Raw genomic sequence first — 22,251 nt, forward strand, 5'->3', positions numbered from 1 at the left:
TCCAGCAACTTCACTCTGTGTTTAAAAAAAAAACAAAAAACAAAACCAAAACAAAAACACAAAAGAAAAAAACCAAAAAAAACAAAACCTAAACAAACAAACAAAAAAAAACCAAACCAACCAACCAACCAACCAAAAAAAAACCAACAAAAAAACCAAAACCAAACCAAACAAACAACCACACACACACACAAAAAAAAACCCCCAACACAAAAAACCGAAAAAACCCAACCCTACAAAACAAAACAACAAACTAAAAATACAATTCCTGGCTCCAAAATCGAAAATCTTGCCCTTTTGACTTCCTTGACTGATCTCACTATGGTCTTACAGCTTACAAACAAACATGAATTTGGTAAACTATCATGCAAGATTTATAATCTGTGGTTCTCTCAACTTGGAGCACTGAATTGATTTTTGTTCCTTTAAGCTGCCCACCTTCCTGATTTGCAAACATTCAAGGGGTGCTTGTGGCACATATCTAAATCAGCTCTGCCAGGTGCCAATAGATTTTAAAATGACATGAATTTAAGCACCTGCAAATTCAAGTGTAGCACTGCTACAGTCAGTACATGGAGGCAACAACTCTGCAAAGCATTCCTTTTACCATTCTGTCATCCAGATGCTTTATACAAATATTTTAATATTTTTTCAGCTCACAGTCTCCTCTTTGTAATATATACAGAAATTATATACGATGCATACACTGAGAAGGTAATATGTTAAAAATGTGCTATGTAACCCAAACATTCACAGCAGTTCCTGAGTTACTGCAGTTACTGCAATGGAGGGAAAGGGCAAAGAAACAAAGCTGGGCACATACACATACAAAATGTTAGCTGTGCCCTCAGCAGGCTTCTGTGCCACTGGTGCTGCTTGACTGTACCCATTGCCCCAGTACATGGTGTGTTTCTTTTGTCAACCTGGTGCTTCCTTATTTTTCTACCTTTCCCCCTCCCCCCCCCTTCCTCTCATTCTTCCTGACGTAAAAGCTCTATAGTCAACACTAACAAGCTTTTTCTCTCCCTTCTCCTTCACGGCAGCAGTTGCGATTCTTGCAGCATCAAATGGCAACGGCAGCAGCACAAGCAGCTCACCTGCACCATCAACAGCATTCAGGCAGCCACTCAAAAAGTAAAGAGGCACACTGGCCCCTCCAAAATCATGAGACTTGCCGCCCCCCAAAAAAAATTGATTCAAAGGGGATTTTTTTCAGATTAATAACGAGAAAGCTTAAAGTTAAAATAGTGCTTTTTATTACTGGTGGGAAAATTAACTTTTGACATTACACAAAAAGAAATGAACTGATTTTGGAAGCCAACCCTACAGAACGTAGAAATTTCATCCATAAAGCAGCTAGGATCTGGTTTTCTAAAGTCACTTAATTTTTTAAAGGAATGTTTTATTTTGTATTTTTTAGCACTCAACAGCATTGTACATAGAATAAGGGTGAAAAACATTTTAGAAAAAAAAGAACTTTGTAAAGGTAGTATTGGTAATTGTTTATTTAGTATAAAAGGTTTGTGAACACTGTAACAAATACAATTTTTGCAAATCCATTTTTGAAAAGATCTCTCCTTTTGTTCACTTGGGCACTGTACTTTTTATTACTTTGTCAACCAGCTTCTTTACTTCTTCGTGTCTTGTAATTGCTCTGGTGATACAGTCCTGAAGCTTGGCTTCTGTAAGAGGACTTCCACCTAAAAATTAAAGGAAACAATTTGATTTTCTACTTATACTTCAGTTATGTATTTCTAAATGTGATTTCCAAATAAGAGTATTAACACAGTAATTTTTATGACCAACACTTTTCACCTAGGGAGCATGCAGCTTTCCCAGCTCCAGCCTCAGGCAAATATTATGGAAACAAACTAGAGCTGTAACAGGAAACATGCTCAAAATCTGTCCTCTGCTGTATGTAGGTCAAGCTGTGACTTCTTTTTGAATTTCAGTCATGCCACCATCTTAAAAACTAATTTCAAGAGCAAGTAATTTAATGAGTATTTGAGCAGATCCTCTGTTACTACAAAGCCACCCAAATCTTACAAAACAAAGGAGGTACACAGTCTTTTCTTGACCTAAACGTTATCATCTCCATAGGTTTCTTTGTAATAAATTTGTAAGTACCTGGACAGAACAGAGTCTGCCTTCTTCATCAGACAATGGTTACTGTCCCAGTTGCTAAATCATCTTCAGCAGTTGGATCAATAACGTAATGAGTAATGTGCTTGTGAAAGAAAAACGCATGCAGACATGTTTGTACGTATTGCTCCATTACCATCATTGCAAAATACACATAACATTAATTTTTACTGCAGTCTTACAAAATACTTGTAGATGGATTTAGTGCCCATCTGTTTTCTTACCAAAGTGCACCAATTTTAAAAAAATTAAAAAGTCAAAAAATATGGGAGATTCCACATAATCAAGTGTTTATGTCTACTGAAAATGCAGCTTTATGCCTGAAGTTTCCTAGATTTGTGACATCCATGTATTGCAGGAAAATGCCACTAAACTGCCATTTGAAGGATGCAGTCACTTATTTTGTAGTTACACAAAAACTGGCATAGGGTGTAGGCTGCACTAATCTCTACCAGACACCTTAATGCAAAACTCATTTCCAATGGATAGTTCACCAAAGTAGTTCTCAGTTTCTTGTCAGAGAACTCTAATATCACTCAGCCTGGGAACAGTTAAAAAAATGGATTTATGCGGTGTTTGACATCCAGTATAAACTGTTATACATCACAATGCATATCTTTGAGAGATTAAATACCGTTATTTTTGAACCATTTAAGTTAAAAAGAGAGCAAAATCAATGGGAAATCTATAGGATCTAAACTATAAGCCAACTTTGCTCAACAAGAAAACCTAGAACTTAAAGCTGAATTTTAAAACCTCAGATTGCCATTTAATAGCAATAGTAACAAAAACATAAGTCCTTACCTACCCTGTTCAAAAATGCTGCTTTTTAAAGTCTAACCCCATGCACTGTGACACATCAGCTCTTTGTGTGATGCGGGGACACATGAAGAGGTCAATGTATCAATTTTACCTGCAGAGGAAAAGTACTGTTCAATAAAATCTATTTTTCATTCAAAGAGCATTAATTAACATCTACCTTCACAAAGTGTTAACTTTCCATCATTTTATACTAAACAGAGGCTACGCAATGTCTCAAATCCAGAGTGGGATGGAATCTCTATATTAAACAGTTAATCACACAGAATGGCTGAGGCTCAGACAGCTGAAGCTCTTCTGGTTCAACACCCCTACTCAAGGAGGACCACCTAGAGCTGGTTGCCCAGAACTGTACCCAGATGGCTTTTGATTATCTCCAAGGAAGGAAACTTCACAACTTCTCTGGCCAACCTGTGCCAGCGCTCCATCACTCCATCAGTAAAAAAGTGTTTCATCTTGTTCAGAGGGAACCTCCTGTGTTTCAGCTTGTGCCCACTGACTCATGTTCTGTCACTGGTTATTAATGAATAGAAGCTGGCTTTGTCTTTCCCACACCCTCCCTTCAGGTATTTCTATACACTGCCTGGCATTGGACACAATACTCCATGTGTGGCCTCACCAGTGCTGAGCAGAGAGCAGGATCACCTCCCTTGACCTGCTGGCAATGCTGTGCCTAATGCAGCCCAGGATAACATTTGCTTCTTTGCAGCAAGGGCACATTGCTGGCTCATTTTGCCTCTGCTCGAGGCAGCTGCCCACCAAGCTCAGAACACAGCAGAAGCCAGGACTCACTGTCTCTCCCAAGATGCTTGGGCATCAATTTTGTGCCGGTCAGCATATGCCTTGATGCTGCCTTCAGCATCTGTAACAGATACTGCTCACCTTAGACAGAGACAAGATTCCACAGCCACCTAAATTGTGCTGCACATACCCAGACAGGAGCAGACCCGAGTAATTACACTGTGCACATCAGCCCAGGATCAAGACTGAAAACAATGTTAAAGTATATTACTGTACTATGCATTCTCTTTCATGCTTGCTGAAACAGTAAATAAAAATCCTTTCTCTTCCTTGTTTCAAAGCAAGGACCAAGAAAACCAATTAGGAAGTCATTAAGGTCACTATTATAACCTGATATTAATAATACTTCTCCCATTATTATTATTCCAAATAAGCACTTGCCTATGTTGACAGTGGTTGCCCAGAATTCACCTAACTCCCTTCTATCAGGTTGACAGTTCTCTTTCTAACCAAAAATTACAAAGTTCAAATTAGAAAACATGTTTTATTAAATAATACAGTAATATTTATGCTATAGAAGTTGATATAAAACAATATTCTCTTCTTTTTAGCAGAAATATGCAGCCTCAAAAATGCTAGGGAAAACTTGCTCACAACTCTACCTGGTTTTTCATCAAGCGATATGTAGTTTGTGGTTGTAGGCCTGCAAAAAAATCCCTGATTTTTAAATTTTATTATAATTTATTTTGAAAATATAACAATAGATTGATTGTCTCAAAGGTAAGTACTACAGGCTAGATTCAGAATATCATCCAAGAATGAATACTCGTTGGTAACTTAAAATGAGAGTTTCCATCTGTCTGTATTGTTCAGGTTTCATAGGCAATTCCCCTCCTCCATCCCCACCTAGTGGAGCTCTTAAAATTAATGTTACAGTAAAGTAAAGCAAAACAACCCCCAAAACCACGTAACGTTCAAATACCATCAGGCAGAGGCTGTACAACACATGACCCTTAAGTCAGAAATTGAAACAATACTGCATCGTGTTAGATCTGAAGAACCACAAGAAAGAAAAAATTCATTATAAGCAATTTATACAGGGATCTCATGTTTTACTCACCAAAAACCTTTTGTAATATTCCAATGGTTCCACAGTTCTAAAACAAATAGAAAGAGAAGTTCACATGCAAGCTCTTGAGTAGGCAAGAGATAGCAAAAAAAAGATAAGCAAGCACTAACCCACAACAACAAATAATTTGAGAATCAAGATGCCTGGCAAAGATGCTTAGCAATATGGTTACAGAAAGATGAGGAGACTCTGAACTGATCTAAGATGTTTTCCTATATTCAGTTCCAAAATTCCACCTCCTTACAAGGAACCTGCCTGCACATGTACCTAACAAAAACTACTAGCTTTCACCTCAATAATATTAGTTATAAATCAAAATAAGTGTTTACTGACAGAAAGGTGTAGAATGGTTTACAAAAAATGCAGAAAGCATGTTATAACTGTGTCTGAAATATCTGTTAGTTCAAGGATCGCATTCAGATGGACAAAATGGTATAAAACAATTTTAAATGCTACAGTTTTTCTTAGAATCTTTGAGATAATATAAAATTACAAAATATGCTTCGTGCAGTGTTTCAGGTGAGAAATAATTAACGCTCATTATTAATTACATACTACTAACAGTGTTCGTGTATTTGTATTTCAAGTAGGGATCATTAACTAAAAAAAAAACCCACCTTTTTTAAAAAACTGTTGTTAATACCTAAACAAAGCATTCAGAGTTTTGTTAAAATAGTGCTTCTGGACGAAAAAACAAAGATAAATGGGAATAGCAGGTTTTCCAAATGCAAACTAACATACAGAGATATCAAACATAACGGCAAGCATTATTTAGCTCCTGCTGGCTCCACATATGTTGGTCCTGTACTGGTTTTCTGAAGCCCAACGCAAGGCCTACTCTCTTCCAATTCATGTAAAAGCACTTTGCTAAACGCTGCTTCATGCATTTAAGACATAAACACAGAAGCAAGAATACTAGAAGAGGTTGCCCAGAGAAGCTGTGGATGCTTCACCCCAGGAAGTGTTCAAGGCCAGGTTGGATGGGGCTCTGAGCAACCTGGTCTAGTGGAAGGTGTCCCTGCCCACGGCAGTGGGGCTGGAATAAAACAACCTCTGAAGACCCCCTCTCACCCAATTAATTTTACTATTCTAAAACGAGAAGTTACAAATGAGAAGCCACTGAATTCTCTACAGTTTTAACATCCTTGTAATGCTATCAGCTGTGTCAGGGGAGGTTTAAGGTGGATATCAGGAAAACGTTCTTCACCCTTTAGTGGCTGGGTGCTGGAAGAGGCTCCCCACGGAAGTTGTCACAGCACCAAGCCTGACAGAATCCAAGAAGGTTTGGACAACGGTCTCAGGCACGTGGTGTGTCTCTTGGGTGTCCTGCGCAGGGCCAGGACTTGGTGATCCCTGTGGATCCAACTCGCGATACTCTGCGATTCTGTAACACTAGGTACGTTCAGGTCACACCGAGCTCCGCGCTTTGCCAAGCCTTATCCCGGCTGGACAACCCGTGCCCGCTCAGTACCCCCCAGCACACGTCGGGGCTCCGCAGCCTCCTCAGCACCGACCCCATCCCGGTGGCCGCGCCGAGTCCGCTCCCCCCGCGGGAGCGCGCTGTGGCGCGGGGGGCCCCGGCGGCCCCGCGGGGCCCGGGCGGCGCTGCCGCGATCGAGCGGGACCCCCGGAGCGGGACGGGCAGGACCGCAGCCGCCAGCCCCAGCACTTACTTGAAGGCGGCCGCCATGGCGGCACCGCCGCCGCCCCGGATGTGGCGCCCCCTGGCGGCGGGCCCGCCCGGCGGGCTCTGCGGGCGGACCGGCTCTGGCGGCGGCGGTCGGGGCGGTGGCGCTGGCGGGGCTCGGCCGCGGGGGGGCGCCAGCGGCTCCCGGCGATGCGGCCGCTTCCGCCTCGCTGCCGCCGCGCGACCCGGTCCCGCGCGCCGCGGCGGGCGATGGCGCTGCCGTTGCAGCCGTCACTGCCCCTGCCCCTGTCCCTGCCCGCGGCCGCGGCGGCGCTGGCGGCCCTCGCCGCCCTCCTCCTCGTCCTGGTGAGAGCCGCGCAGCGCGGTCACGGCGGGCCCGGGGGCCTCCGTGGCGAGGGCGGTGCGCGGGGCCGCCCCGTGCCCGCCCCCGCGGTGCAGAGCCGGGGCGCTGTCCGCGGATCCTGTCTTTGCCGGGGGGTCCCGGGGGGGCTGCGGCGGGCCCAGGCAGGGCTGGCCCAGGTTGGGGGCAGCGCGGGTGGCACCGGGAGCCGTGTGGGCAGCAGCCGGCGGGGCTGCACTGGTGCGGGGGTTGGGGCGAGCGAGGCGTCCGGGGACCTGCGGAGGGGATAAAGACGCCTTGGGGAATGCCCTGGTAACGCCCGTTCGCGGTGACCGTTTGGGAGGTCACTGTGTCTCTGCGTGGCTGAAATACCCGGCAGTTTGCAGAAGTTGGACACCTCAGAAGGCGGAATTCTGCTGCCTGTCCGTAGTGCCACGTATACTTCCCGCCCGGGGAGATGGTGGAGCCACAGTCCCTAGAGGTGTTTAAGGAAAGACTGGACGTAGCACTGAGTGCCGTGGTCTAGTTAACATGATGGTGTTCAGTCTCGATGTTGGACTCGATGATTTTAGAGGTCTTTTCCAACCTGGTGTCACCAAATTAAGTCCTCCAAACCGCAAGTTCTATGGCTTCATTTTAGCCATTCATAAGGCCATCAGAGCCTCTGTTTTGCAAGCACATGTGGGTGGCTGGTCACAAGCCATGCCATTGATTTCAGTGGGGCGGGGTGGGATCAGAGGCAGCACCAGCATGTGTGCTCTGGATTACTTGGTAACGGGCAGTGGGGGCTTGGACCACGACTTTGGAGGCATCTGCATGCTTTGCAGTCGAAAATAGCAACACGCCAGTGATGCTGACAGTGGTCAGACTAGGAGTAACCAACTGGCATGAGAGGATTTTGGTCCTCTGTGATTCAGTCAGTGGATGAAGTTCCACACCATTGACCCACCACATTATTGAAAAACAGTTGGTTGCCCTTTGTAGCACGTTCAACAGCTCGGTCAACTTCTAACAGAATGCTCAGCAATTTTTCTTATTTCTTTTTCATCACAGATTTGTGCAATTGCTCATGTAACTGCCAAAAAAATGCCAACCCTTCACCGACACGAAGAAGAGAAATTCTTCGTAAACGCTGAAGGCAGGAAAGAACCTCTACCAAGTGTACATGATCCCCCTACAAGGGAACTCTCTGTTGTTGTGCCTTCATACAATGAGGAAGACCGGTGTAAGATTTTTCTTGTTTTGAGGAAAAGAAGAAAATCTATCTGTTGTTACTGTAATAATGCAGAGGTCAGTTATGTTTGGGGTAGATTCTAGCAGGCCAGATTATGTATCAGATTTTGGAAACAGTTTCCAGAAAACAGTCCAAGTACATTGAATTTCAAAATTAAGGCATTGTGTAACTTGATTTCTGCTGCTAAAAATAGCATGGGACACTTGTAAGAATCCTCTCTATTTTAGTGAACCTCAGAAGAATGGTTGTTCATTGCTTCTGTAAATGCTGCAAGGCAAGAAGTAAAAAAAGACTTTTAAAACTGATTTGAGAGCTTCCCACTCTTTAAACAACAGCAACTTCAGATGAGCAGAGGAAGGATGATCTCACACGTTTGTGTTTGACTTGGCAATACATACAAGTACCTGATACTGAGGAAAGGCTTTCAGGTGTGATAGAAATAATCAAACATGCTAGTACAGAAACTGTCAGCTTGCTTAAATAGCTAAAGTCAGTGCTGGTTTTCAGGGTCAATCATGAAGTATGATTTCTTTTTCTTTTAATCTTGTGTAGAGAATTACAAATTTCAAAATGAAAAGTTGGTTCCTCAGAAGAAATGTTTTTATCCTGTCTTTTATCATGTACGTGATTTTCTTCAGTGTTCTTTTTGCATTCAGAAAGGACAGCACTTAGAGTTGCAGCTGCTAAGCTTGTTTGCTGAAGGTAGTGTTGTATGAAAGAGTCGATTTGCTCAGCTTTGCTTTGTGGTTGCTCTCAGCTTGCTTGTGCAAGTGCTTTTGGTGCTTTGCCTGTTATAATCTACTAACCTGACCTCCTCCGCCTTTTCTCTAGTACCTCTTATGATGGATGAAGCTTTGGATTATCTAGAAAAAAGACAGGTATTTTCTTTTTGCATTCAACATTTTTTTGTTGTGTGTATTGCATATAATAAGTTATTGACGTAGTCACTTTGTTGGTGTACTTTTAACGGTAATACTTGGCCACTTAGAAGTAACGCTTAGGTCTCTTAGTTATTTTTAAATCAAGTGCCAAAAAGTATTTTTAAATTAAGTAAACATTTAATATACTGTTATGGGATGAAGAAATCTTCATGTGAATGTTACCCTTCCAAGACAAAGCTGAGGATTAGTCATACATTTAACTTTCTAAACTAAATCCTAGTTTGTTCCAACAAGTTTATAAGTATCTATTCTTCATTTTGGTTTGTTCTCTGGGTAAGAAGCCCATTGTGAAAGTTTGTGGATGTTGTTCGGTTTGGGTTTTCTTAACAGTGATGATGTTCTGAGTGTTCCATCTTTTACAAATGAACTGATTTTTGATCTCTGAATGGTAGCATGACAACCCAATGTAATGGTATGTTCATCAAATATGGCAAAATTCTTTAGTTATGCCAGGTGAACAAATTTACTATATCATATTAGTGTCCATTGACAACCATAAATAATTTGAAACCTGCTAGGGAGAAAAGAAGAATGATGTTTGAAAGACCTACTACCTACTTAAGAAATTGGATTAAATGTATTATTTCTGTTTTTATTTTCAAGAAACGAGATCCTTCATTCACTTATGAAGTGATAGTGGTTAATGATGGTAGTAAAGATCAAACTACAAAGGTAAGAAAACTGAAGTGCCTTCCCAAGCATCAGGGGTGTCAGGTTTTTTGCTGCATTTGTGCAATATAACAATTTTTCGCGTTTATATCTTGGTACTTGAATAGTTGACAATTGAATTTCACATTTCTGAGTATTTTCTGTCGTTCTGTATGCATCACGGATATCACATATGCATATGAATACACATAATTCTTCTGCAAATTCTGGTTTTCTTGATTGGTGACTGTGACAGCCATTTTCCTGCAGCTGCGATTCTCAGAATTCTAATCCTAACGTCAAGAAATTCCTTATGAAATACTCTATATATGCATAGCGATGATGTGAATATGAACTTTAGAAAACTAAAGTCTTTTAAAATGCTCAGTTTGTACTGTGATTGACAGAACATCTGACATAGTTCTTCCTCACACCCTTCATGGCATTGCTTATTTAAAAATCCCTGTGCCAGTAGTAGTATTTTCAAAATAGTTTTGTATTCTTCTGGTTTGACTTTGATGTACGTCACTGGAAAGGAAGGCTTGCTAACTTGAGGGCTTTTCTTACTATTACTGCTTGGAAGATGTTTGAGGTAGCTACTGAAATGCATACTGCTTTTTGATTTACTTTCCTTAAGCTCATCCGTTAAGGATTGCTCGTAAATATTTTTTACTACTGCGCATTCCTTCTGGCATCTCCTTTAACTGAGCATACAATGGCTGCAGGCCTCTGGACTTACAAGGACTCAAGACAACCTTTAGGAAAAATTAAGAGGAGAAAACTCATGCTTTGTCTTCCTCACAGCATGGAATAAAATCTGCAGATCGTTGCAGTGTGAGTGGGATTTTAGATCAATGTGAATTTTTGTTTAAAACCACAAATAGCAGCAAGACAAGTGATAAATAAGTGGCTGTAGTAGAAAATTATATTTCTTTTATTAACTGTTGGTGTTAATATGAAAGGTCTGTAATAGTATAAGTTAAATTAGGATTGAGTTTTTTAGAGATGGGAGGATGGGGTTTGGAGTATCCTGTTCTTTTGAACATGACTGGTTTCTTCAGTCTTCTTGTTTTGACTTTGAATTGGTTTTTATTTTCCTGAACAGACTCCAGCGAACACTGGCAATGTATTTGTGCCGACTGAAGTGGTTATAGCTCTGTGCTGTTAATTTATTTTCTTTTAAAGGGTGAGCAAATGTAAACTTCTACCTTGATTCCTCGGTTTGTTTTATGCTGGTTTTTTGTGTGTCTATCAGGTTGCAATGCAGTACTGCAAGAAATATGGAAGCGACAAAGTGCGAGTGCTTTCTTTGGTAAAAAATCGAGGGAAAGGAGGAGCAGTCAGGATGGTAATTGATACTTTCATCTCCTTCTCTGTTTGAACTACCACATATGTAGAAGACAGAGCTGTGCTGATTGACATTTTGAATTCAATGCATTAACAAAATGAATATGAGAAAACTGAGTACAGATTCTATAAATTAAAGCAAAACCTGTTTTTCAAAATAAGCTTATTTGAGATCTTGGAAACAGTATTGTCTTGCCAGGAAGATCAGTAGTGAAGACAATTTTTTATATGAGATTTCAAAGAGAAAAAAATACTTGAATTTCATATTTATGTTAGTTCCACTTAGGAATAGGCTTGTGTTTATAAAAACCAACTAAATAAAAAACACCCAACCAAACTGTTGCAGATAAAAGCTAAGGTTTTGTAGACAAAATAGAGCCAAATTTGCAAACTTTGCTCTCCAGGTCATAGATGTGGTTTTTTAAAATGGCTAATAAAGAAGAATTCTCATCCAGCAAAGTTTGTGTTTACTGAAGTCCGCTGTTATCACCCACACTCGATAGCGGAAACAGCACAATTGATGCTTTCACACAGACATTATCCTGAGATCATCATGTCCTAAAAATAAAATAGCTGTTACACATTTAGAAGGAGTATTTTTTCCTAAGATTACTTTTATGAAAAAGGGTGGTATCATCTGTGGGTTATCAGTGACTTGTCTTTTTCTGTGTTTTAAGGTTTATCTTTAATACATCAATTTTATTTTTTTATGAAAAATGAGTAAATATAGGAAAAGGAGAGAACATTATATTAAAACATCTGGAACTTTTGTAAGCTATATACTTATTTCAAGAGAAGGAGAAAATTCTTTGTGTGATACACTCTTGCAGTGCAGAGTGTAGAGTGGATGTGTATACAATACTTCCTTGACAGGGTTTTCCAAACTCACACCTCCTTGGTTGCAACAGTACTTTGGTCAAACCCACTGCTAATTGTTTTCCTGTCTGGACCCCTTCAAAAATTTTGAAATTTGTCTGACAAATTTCAAAATGGCAAAACTGTCTGTGAGACCTGTGCATCACAAATGTTTTTTAATGATACTGTGACTTAAAACTGCATCTTAAATTTAGTTTTGAGAAATAGCTCATGAATTCTCTTGAAACAATGTTGGGAAAAACTAGCACTGCATCCTCCTTTCCATAGCTCAAATGACAAAGAAAAGCCATCCAGTGTAGTGGCAGCTGCTAATCACTGCTTCTTGTGCTCCCCTCTACAGCTGACTGTAGGAACTTGTTGACTTTCAGATTTTGGGTTGTAAAGCTTTTAGTTTGCAACTCTCTCTTCAGAGGGATTGTTAACCTTTTGTGTTCATGCATTGTCTGTCACTGGACACTATGCAGTGTGTGAATTCTCTAGATGTTGTAATATAAATTGGTAAATTGTTGTTAGTAGCAGAATATTAAGACACCTGTTGTGTTGAATCTGTAAGATATCACTGTTCTTCTTACTACATTAGGTTTTTGGAGTCTTTTGCACCTAGCTTGTGACAAATACTGGTTTCAAAAGTGTTGATTTTTATTGACTATTTTCATTGCAGGGTGTCTTTAGTTCTCGGGGGAAAAAAATTCTTATGGCTGATGCAGATGGAGCTACAAAATTTGCAGATATTGAAAAAGTAGAAGAAGGTCTAAAAAATCTCCAGCCATGGCCTGTGAGTATAAATTCTCATGGCTTTAGTTTAATACACATGCACAGAGATTGACCTTTGTAATTCTCAACTTGAGTTTTTTGAGCTCTAGTTGAAGATGTAGATGTAAGTCTGAAGACCTACGTGTAAGCTTAGAAGCCTCAAGAATGGGCTGTATGAAGGAGCTTCCACAAAGTTCTTAACTCCTTTGCATTCACTGTGCCTACTTCAATGCAGTACAGAATGTTTTATTTATCCTTCCTTTAAGTTCTTTGAAGCTGTTCTCTTCTGTATAAATACATGTGTTGCCTACTTAGTTTTCTTTGTTAACTGTTTTTTATTTCCATTTTGTCTGATGTCATCCTGTATACCTTTAAGGATGCATCTTAATTTCACCCTCTTTTAAAGAGGTTTTGTGTTCTCAGGGTCCTTAGCTAAATGACAGTATTTGGAAGAGCTTTTATTGTAAGTAAAAATTCAAAAACCTGTGGAACAAGAACACCTTCCTGCATAGTCATTCTCTTTAGGGAGCTTAACTTGAAAGAACTGAGGTTTATTTTTTGCTTAAACACAGGTGAGTGAGGTACTTGTAGCTAGTTTCCCATAGGCCAGAAGTGATATGCAGCCTTCCAGCCAGAGCTGAAAGGGATGTGCCTGTGGAAAGGATCATGGTTCTGTGACTGCAGAAGCACAAGTGCAGGAGCCAACAGGCAACAGTGTGACTCTGATGGTCTTTGCTGCCAGGGCAGCAGCAGCTGCTGCTTCTCCAGCCTCAGTCCCACACTCTCAAATAGTATATTTGAGAGATTTCATGTGAGAAATAGTAGCATGAGAATAATGCTAAACCTTTTGTTTTCGTCGCCTTGATTTAATTTGAGGTTATATTTTTGCCTAACACTATGTCATTTTATTTGTTTGAAGATACATCAGTGCAACAAGTACTTTATTCTGTTACCCTTTCATTGCACAATATTTAAAGAAAACATTCAGTTCCTAGGAATGCTGCATGCTTATCTGTGCTGTTAAGCACCTACACTGTATGCATACAATAAACAATGTAAACTAAACCAAACCTGAATAAATTGAAGCAATTTGTATACACCATATGCAAATTGTAATAAACTTTAGATTATCTGTTAACTGTAGAGAAGACTGATTTAGGCTCAGAATTCAGGAGTAAAAGAGGTGCAGCTAGAGGAAGCATAGAAGTATACTGCTTTGAAGTTTTTTATTATATGGTTCTCAACACAAGATTCCGCTGATTCCAAAAATACTAGTTTAAGTAATAACTCTTTATTTTATATTCCTGTACAGAACCAGATGGCTATTTCCTGTGGTTCTAGAGCTCATCTGGAGAAGGACTCAGTAGCAAAGGTTTGTTTCCATTTCCTGCTGTGTACTATTACTCAAATACTTCCATTGTTTGTTTCTGCTTTACAGATTTTGCAATTAAATAATCAATATTTGTAAAAGAATGGAAGCTGAAAATAAGGAAAAGATTGTCATAAATGTAGGATGTGCTCTGTCATATACAGAAGATGTGTTCTGGATTTCAGGCACTTTTTACTGTTTAAGTTAGTGTTCCAATTTATAGATTTAATTTTTTGAGTTGAGAGCATGTCACGAGCAGAGCTTCTAAACCCTGACAAAGTTTGTAACCAGTAACCAGTACTGGGACTGGAGTGGAAGGAAACTGATGAGTTCATTATTACTGATTCCCTTCCAGTGCAAGAGCTTGACCTGCAGATCTTGAAACTTGTTTAAAGTGAGTTAGGGATAATTAGCAGCCGACTGTTTGAAGAGTATCTCAATTCATGGGAAACTGGTGTAATTTTTCTGTATTACTCATTGTAAAATTTTTGAGTTTTGAACACACAAACCATACTGTTCTGTGTGTGGCTCTTGTGGAATAAACAGTGATGCATAGGCACACGACCTTATCTTGCATCTGGTTTTCTGATGTCTTGGCAGAGAGTAGTTGACAAAGTACAGATATGGGATTTGTATTGCAACAGACACATTGCTGGGCTCATTTTTTCAGCATCATTGGATGTGCTCATCATGTTGAATGTTTTCAAGAGTAAGCTTTGTTTATACTAATCTTTAATACTTGAAATAATTCTAAAATGTATACACAACTACTAAAATAGTTACAAAAGTTCCAAACAGGTTACACTGATAATGTTCAGAAATTTAAGCCCAGAAAAAATGCTTCATTTTATGGTCAGGTTCTGATTGTAGATAAACTTTCTTTACTACATTCATATTTCTTTTCATCTTTGAAGGTTTTGCTGCATAGGGGAAAGCAATTGGAACAGGACTTTTATCTTTTAATACAAAAGTACAATTTTTAGGATGTGTCCATACTTTGTTTCCTGTTTCTCCCCATATTTCTGACTTCAATAAAGGAATCACCAACTGGTTACGTAGTACTGATTTGTTTAAAATATGTAGCCCATTTTGTTTTGTCATGCAGCTATCTCTAGTCTGACGCAGAAAGACTACTAAAGTGGGAAGAAAATACCTATTGTATAGTGCAATAGGTATAAAAAAGTTGCAGAACAATCTTTTAGATGTTGGGATTTCCCTCTGGACTTAGTGGCATTTAAAACAGTAGAATGAAGCTGTGATAAGCAGCTGTATGGGATTTATTGAGACCAGAATTTCACCTTAAATTCAGTCTGAAGACATCAAGAATTCTGTTCTGCCTCCAGAATTGTTAATGTACTTTAGTTAATCCAAAATATTACATGCATAAATAGTCTTAGGAGTGATAATCATAATCCAGGAACTCCTCTTTGTGAAGTCTTTTGTCACTGTCTGACAATCATGCAGCCTCTTAGCACTTCTCTTCTGACACTAGTGGCAGCCTTGTGTTCTTGGTCACAGAGCCAAAAGAGCCAAAGAAGCCACACCAGATTCACCATTAACCTGGGACTGGAGCACTTTTTGAAAGGCACAAGCTATGGATTTTGATTTAAGTCAAAGGCTGTTACATAATAAGCTGAGCATCTTCTCATTTTTCAAATGAGATTCTAAATTGTTAGGTTTGAAGGCATCTCTTTTCACCCAGAGATGCTTACCAGTTAAATTGATGGCTCCTAAAGATTTTATATGATATTTGGCTTGCAGTCTTAGATACAATCGCTTAAATTGAGCTTAAGGTCAGCAGTGAGTTCAGAAGTGATTTGTAGATCAGAGTTCTGGTTGTTTAGGAACTATCTTGAATAAAAGACTAAGAGTGACCTCTGCAAATCCAGACTCCAGCCTCTGGAGTCCATGGACAAATTTATCCATATGATTATTGCATCAAGAACAAAAGTGAAACCAAAGAGCAGGCTGGGAGAACATTTACCGGGAACATAAAATATATCTGTGAAAGCAAAAGAACAAAAGAGATGACTGTGTAACATTGCTGAAAATATAAAATGAAATATTATCTTGCACAGTACCCTTTACTGTAGGCCTGGTTTTCACTTGGTCCGTTGTGTACTGCAAAAAGTTGCATTCTTCAGTTGTATTCTCTTAAGTGCCTTAACATGGTGTGTGCAAACTCTGGTGATCATTCAGTCTTGAATGAAAGAAGTGGATGGCAAATAACAAGAGATGCTCCCATTTGGGTTTTTTAATAATAAAAAACTTTTTTCAATTTTTTTGTTGGATTAGCAGCTGGAACCTGTTTAGTTTAAATGTGTATTCTTAAGAGTAGCACTTTATGGAGTCCTGCTGGCTTATTGTCCATTGTCTGTCCTGGTAACTTTTGAATTTTTTGCATCTGTGCAGCCAATTTTTAGAAGAACAAGAGGACTAGACAGAGGGAAAAAATAGCTTAAAAGTGTCCAGTGAAGTAGAGCATGTAACATGCCATCCTCTTCCTCCTTCACTCTACTTTTCCTTGGGGAATTCCCAAAGAATCATGCAGAAGATGCTCTGGCTGTCCCACTCATTATTTGAAATCCAGGTGCAGGTTCCTGCTTTACTTAATAAAGCATTGTTCCAAGTGAAAAGCTGCTGTGAATTGGGGAAAGAAGAAAAAAGAACTTGGACTTCTCCTATTCTAGAGGGCTCTTGGCTGGCAAGTCTTTCAGCTGTAGTTTTGTTTCACTGTAACAATTGATAGGTTCTATTTTCGTTCCAGTGCAAACCAAAAACAGTTTACAGACTTTGAAAGCTGTCACAAAACAGAATTATTGTCCTGTAAGGCAGCTCTGTTCAAGCACTTCACACATCACTTAAATGAAACCATCTAACTTACCGCGTTTTGTCCACAGCGCTCTTACTTTCGAACTCTCCTTATGTACGGCTTCCACTTCCTTGTTTGGTTTCTCTGTGTCAAAGAGATCAGGGACACACAGTGCGGATTTAAACTTCTAACCAGAGAAGCTGCCTTGCGGACTTTCTCAACTCTTCATATAGAACGCTGGTAAATTGTTCCTTTTGTTTGTTGTTGTTGCGGGTTTTTTTATAATTGAACGTGGTTTTGAAAAAATAATTTTAGTATTGCAGCTACTATGAAGCATGTTATGTCTGTGTATAAATCCTAGCTGCTCAGTTTAACCAGTTGTAGCACTGCTTGCATGGCAGCTTAGATCTCTTGTTATGTTCAAATATCCTGGTAATTGCTGGAAATTCCATATTCTTTAGAATTCAGTACTGCTTAAGCAAAACATTTTACCTAGAATCAATATCTGATGTTTGTAATTGCTCAAGACTCAAGTGAAAGCAAATGCCTATTCTTTACTTATTTTCTTGCTAAAATATTTGATGAGAGGACTACTGATAGATATCATAAGTCTAAGACAACAGAAGATGATTCATAGTCTTTGAATTACTTTAGAGCTCCTTTTGTTGTAATTTAGCTAGAACAGTTCCCTTATGAGAGTGATACAGTCATGATACTGCTATGGGACTAAAACACTGTTTCCACACAATTACTACAGTTTCTGTAAATTTCCTGCACCCCAACTGTTGCTTAAAAGGATCGTTTAATTACGTATAATCAAATATTTTCAAACTGTTGTCTTCATTCAAGAAAATCTCTCGTGGGCTACTGCTTGCTGGCAGGGAACAGAATTACTGAACAGTGTCCCTGTACAAAAATGTGTGCCATCCTACAGTAGCTAGTCAATTCCAATACATCTAGTTTTAGACTGAGGTTTGGCAGAGATAGTTGAGCTACACTGCTCCTCCAGAATGAAATTGCAAAGGTAGTGTTTGGGCACACAAGTGTGGAACATAGACCTTCTGTTGTATGGAATCTGTAACTGTGAGCAGTCAACGTTCAGAAAATCACTTTTCTACTGGAGTGGTTTGCTTATCACTCTAAAGGAAACTGTAACTGAGCCAGAAGTATGGTTTGTGCTGCTACCTCCAAACCCTATTCACTTTAATAAATTAAGCTCTTCAAGAAGAAAACAGAAGAAATAAATTTGGATAATCAGTTTAAGCTGTAAAAATGCAATCTTAAATTTTATTCTTTTTTAAACTGAAGATTCTGACTGTAATTGCACTTACTGGTTACATAAAGTGTTTTCTACAGAAAAAATCTTAATAAGCTTTCTTCTGCCACTTCAATTCTCTAGCACCAAAGGAATGAAAGAGTAAAAATAATTGTGCTGTATCCCATTATCTGGGAATAGAGGCAAAGAAAAAAGGATATTGCTAACTTATTTTATAGTAATTGTATTATTGATATGTAACAAACTAGATCTTCATATCTTAATTCGTTGTGCCTTGTATGTACTGCTGTAAAATTGGCCTTCTATTCTAGCTTTGTTATTTACGGTAATGCAAAAACTAATCCCCTGTGTGTTTTCTTATTTATCAAAATGTACTACTTAATGATAAAGAATGTTTGTTTTGTTTGTCAAGGAAAGAATTTGTCAAATTTGTCAAATTCTTCTAATAAAGAAGCTATTCAGATAATTCCCATTCACAAATTTGCAACAATAGTTGGTTTGGGTTTTTTAGTTTTGTTTAATTTTCCACTAAAACAGGAAATATATTGTCTGTTTTTATCTTCATCTGTCTGTCAACAGTTTCTGTGTTTCCCTGCCTTCATTTTAATATTTATTGGCTAATTTTAACAAATCTGGCAGAACAGTAGAGGTTACAAGATCAAAAGCTTTGGTGAGTTTTGTGGAAACTGAAACCCTCTTAGAGGAGAGAAACCCATTGCTGAAGAAAAAAAAACTACAATAAGGACTCAAAAGTAACTTACCAGCTTCACAGCTAGTCATTTCACGTGTGTATCTTGTCAGTGCACAAAAGAGAGTACTGTCACTTTCCCAGTTAATATTTATAAGATCTGGAAATAAACTGGGGCATGGGGAAGTGTAAGTATATGGAAAGAGTGGGTAAATTAAAGGAAATTATAGTCCTAAGTGAAATGTCAGTGTTGTACAAACAGGTGGGATAATTGCAGTTGGAAATTATGTAGGGATATCAAATAGTCATCCCATAGAACTTCCATTAGATTCTTTTTTATGTAATTATGTAAGAACCAGAAATAGCCCAATAATGGAAAGCTTTTATTTTAAACAAATCTGACCCCTGATACCTTTCCATTGCATAACATGTGTGTAAAAAGGAAAATAAAAACTGATTAGATATTGTGCCATAATGGTTCTGTATATACCACAAGTGTGCAAACATAACAGTAAGAAATAGTCGCCAGTATTGTATTTCTGCTGGAACCTGGAACAGCGTGGGGTCCCCAGCTGTGTCACAGAGCAGCTCATTGATACTGAGACCATCAGCAAGAGGTTGCAGAGAAACCACTATCTTGATATTGGGTTAGAGGCTCTGAAATCTGGGTTTGTTACAGCCTCTGCATCACTGCACTGGGGCTATTCAACATGTGAAGAAATTATTTGATTCTCTTTGAGTCTTAAAATCCCACAAGTGAAGTGCAGCTCTGTTAGGTATTGAAAGAAGAGTTCAGGATGGTCAGTGCATAATGGAGGAGAGTGCTAGAGAATATTCAACAAACAAGCAGCATTTAATCAAATAAAAGCCATCTGAGAGCATCCTGGTCCTCGAATCTGTTGAGGGCTTCCCATCTGCTGCACTGGAGCATGTGGTGAGCTGTTGAAGGGAATGAACGTGAGACTTCTGCAAAAACCAGGTCCTCTGTCCTGTCTGCTCAAGTTTTGTCAGGCTTGAATTTTTTGGGGTACTACAGTGCTAGGTGAATTCTTGTGTGAGCACATGACAAATATTTAGACTAAAATTCATGCAAAACATGTTTACTCATGACGTTACTATAAAATCACTATAAAATCAGCTATCTAGTAATTCCTACCTACTTAGACCTTCACTTTTTTATACTTTCTTCGTGCTTTTTCCATTCCAGTGTACATTGATGGGAAAATCACCTCTTTAATGTTAAAAGTACTAGAAAACAGACCACATTTTTCTTTTTGCTATGTGAATTTGATTTATAGATGCTTCTATTTAGGAAATTTTGAAAGCAAACTGAAGTATACAAGTAAAAATACACTTTTATCATTATGGCAATAAGGATCATGTAACACTTTTTAAAGAGAGACCAACATATTTCCTAGCATATTAAAGTTTAGAAAGCATTTGAAAATTAATAGATGCTGCAAACTGTTTATATATTCAATATTAAGAAGTAATGCTTAAATCCTAAACTACCTTTTTTTTGTGAGTGTTCTCATTGTCTTTTTGTTTAACTGTCCTTTGGAGAGCTGGCTGTGTATAAATGAATACAAACCAAACATTCTTGAAATTTACTTTTCTAAATAGCAATGTTTTGACATTAGTTTGAAATGAGAACAACCTTTTGAGCAGAGAGCATATGCTTTGTGGTTTAGGTTCTGAATCTGATTACACTATTAATCTGTTTTCAGAAATGGATGGAGCACATTTTTTAATTTAAAACTTAAAATTAAAAGAAATATTATAAAAACATAACAGAGACAGTTGTATTTACTCAGTTCAGGCTACAAAAGAAAGTCTAGTTCTGCATCTACAGTCTTGACCTGAGAAATGTAACTGTGTTAAGTTTTGATGCACAGGAGAAATACTAGAAAATTAAATTATCTCACTGGCAGAATTTTCCTATCCTAAATTTGATCATTGCTTTCTTCTGACAACAACAACAACAAAATTTCCTTCGAGCCAGAAAATGTCCATCCTTAGGAGAACTAGACATAGCAGCGATTACTGTCCTACCTGGAATAATGATAAAAGGAGGGGAAATTCAAAACATAGTTCTAGTCCTGGTTTGATCAACAAACTTTTTGAAGTGGCAATTTATAATGCTATTACCCAAGCTAGCAAATCACTGATTAGATCAAGTTGTTGCTATTACTTTTGTCTGTAAAAGTTACCTTGTGCACTGAACAAGCCATGCTGTTTCACTTTTAAAACTGGAAAGATCAATATAAAAAATTAGCATTTGTTTCTCCAGTTTCTCACTTATCTCTAGATGTGAGTCACTGTGTAAAAATTACAGAAAAAATAGCATTCGTATTGCCACGTTTTTTTTTCCCTACTTCTTTGGCATTGTAGACTAACACAAGCAGTGGAATGAATTTTTTACCTGGCTTTGTGCATGGCAAGTAGATTTGTTTATTAATGTCTAATCAACACAAAAACATTTTGCTATTTTAACTTTGTCTCTTTTGTCTTGTAAGAAGTCCTGCTCCTGGCAGACATATGTGGACTTTCAAAAGCCCCAGTTTAACTAGAGCAGTGCTGGCAGACTAACCCACTTGACATCGTGTTTCGTTCTTAGAGCTCTTTGACCACTGGAAGTTTTCTCTACCCAGTAAGAAAGAGTCCTAGTGCAATTTTAAAATACAGAATAATTTTTCAGGATAGTTATTTTGTAAGCTCAAGCATTTTAAGGGTTCAGTTTAAAAGGACTGAATTAATTAAACACCTACCAACTTGATGTTCAAATTAATTTTAGCCAGCATCATCTTAAATTGTAACTTACCAAAACACAACTACTTGGAGAAATTTTTCTTTATTTTACATTACATATTAGTGTTAACTAACACATAACGGAGCCACTGTTAGAAATAGATGAGGAAATTGTTCGCACCATATATTTTTATGTGTCTAAATTTTTTGGATCTAAACTTAGATTGGAGCCTGAATTCGTTCAAGCTGGACCCAAACTTAGGTATTCTGAGCTGTATGTCCGCCTTCCAAGAGGCACCTACTTTGAGTCTCTGCAGCAGGATGAAGTACATGGTGTGAGTAATACCTTTCTGTTTCAAAGAGTGGTTTTGTCCCATGTTAACTAGTCACAAATGGCTTCCTGGCTAATCACACTCACCAACTCATCCACTGATCTGGCTGTGATCTCCTCTAGGACAGGCTTCATGTAACATATTCACCCTTAAATCCTGGCTGTGGAAGCTTTTATATGGTTCTTCTATACCATCTGGGTCTGGTGATCAGCAATGTGGGTGTAATGCTGTATTGAACACACTGTGGTCTGTATTCCCTGATTAACTATTCTGGTATACTGAAAGGTGATGAGAGAAAGGGAAGAAAGAAGATACTCCAGTAATATTCTATTAAAATCATTCTCCCTTCAACTTTGATTAGGGTTTTTTTTTTAATTTCAGGATATGTTCACTATTACCCAAAGGGCA

At 38.8% G+C, this 22,251-nt stretch overlaps 2 protein-coding genes across 16 annotated transcripts in view; one reads left to right on the forward strand and one right to left on the reverse strand.

The window, feature by feature from the left end:
• Positions 1 to 22,251, forward strand: part of LOC116782631 (dolichyl-phosphate beta-glucosyltransferase) — a 40,380-nt gene that overhangs the window by 13,816 nt on the left and 4,313 nt on the right. For 2 of the 6 annotated variants that reach the window (XM_032679449.1, XM_032679448.1), the window contains exons 3-9: positions 7,873 to 8,044; positions 8,885 to 8,931; positions 9,598 to 9,666; positions 10,898 to 10,990; positions 12,527 to 12,640; positions 13,931 to 13,990; positions 16,888 to 17,039. In XM_032679449.1, coding sequence (XP_032535340.1) covers positions 7,873 to 8,044; positions 8,885 to 8,931; positions 9,598 to 9,666; positions 10,898 to 10,990; positions 12,527 to 12,640; positions 13,931 to 13,990; positions 16,888 to 17,039 — 707 coding nt within the window. Of the gene's footprint in view, positions 1 to 6,085; positions 6,228 to 6,717; positions 6,825 to 7,080; positions 7,132 to 7,261; positions 7,301 to 7,872; positions 8,045 to 8,884; positions 8,932 to 9,597; positions 9,667 to 10,897; positions 10,991 to 12,526; positions 12,641 to 13,930; positions 13,991 to 16,887; positions 17,040 to 22,251 lie in introns of those variants that run through there. The other 4 variants (XM_032679450.1, XM_032679446.1, XM_032679451.1 and 1 more) reach the window with 4 other exon arrangements.
• On the reverse strand, positions 1,478 to 6,610 carry LOC116782632 (exosome complex component RRP43-like). Of its 10 annotated transcripts, XR_004355280.1 has the most exons (5): positions 6,232 to 6,375; positions 4,823 to 4,859; positions 4,365 to 4,405; positions 2,128 to 2,227; positions 1,478 to 1,700 (listed from the first exon to the last, which is right to left on the reverse strand). XR_004355280.1 is itself a non-coding variant. In XM_032679452.1 (3 exons), the coding sequence occupies exons 1-3, from the start codon at positions 6,519 to 6,521 to the stop codon at positions 3,992 to 3,994; spliced, it is 270 nt and encodes an 89-aa protein (XP_032535343.1). In that variant the 5' UTR covers positions 6,522 to 6,604; the 3' UTR covers positions 2,361 to 3,991. The 10 variants fall into 10 exon arrangements, 1 of the variants encoding a protein (XP_032535343.1); XR_004355281.1 differs by lacking the exons at positions 4,365 to 4,405; positions 6,232 to 6,375 and adding an exon at positions 6,505 to 6,610; XR_004355282.1 differs by lacking the exon at positions 4,365 to 4,405 and having other exon boundaries at positions 6,232 to 6,374.

The sequence above is a fragment of the Chiroxiphia lanceolata genome, chromosome 2 (genome assembly GCF_009829145.1).
Source record: "Chiroxiphia lanceolata isolate bChiLan1 chromosome 2, bChiLan1.pri, whole genome shotgun sequence".
Taxonomy (NCBI): Eukaryota; Metazoa; Chordata; class Aves; order Passeriformes; family Pipridae; genus Chiroxiphia; species Chiroxiphia lanceolata.

Bases quoted from the DNA above. Each gene is read 5' to 3' on its own strand.
- LOC116782632 (XM_032679452.1), bottom strand. The intron at 4,208-4,822 runs GTGAGTAAAACA...ATTTTTGGTTAG, and splicing joins AATATTACAAAAGGTTTTTG to AAAGAGAACTGTCAACCTGA.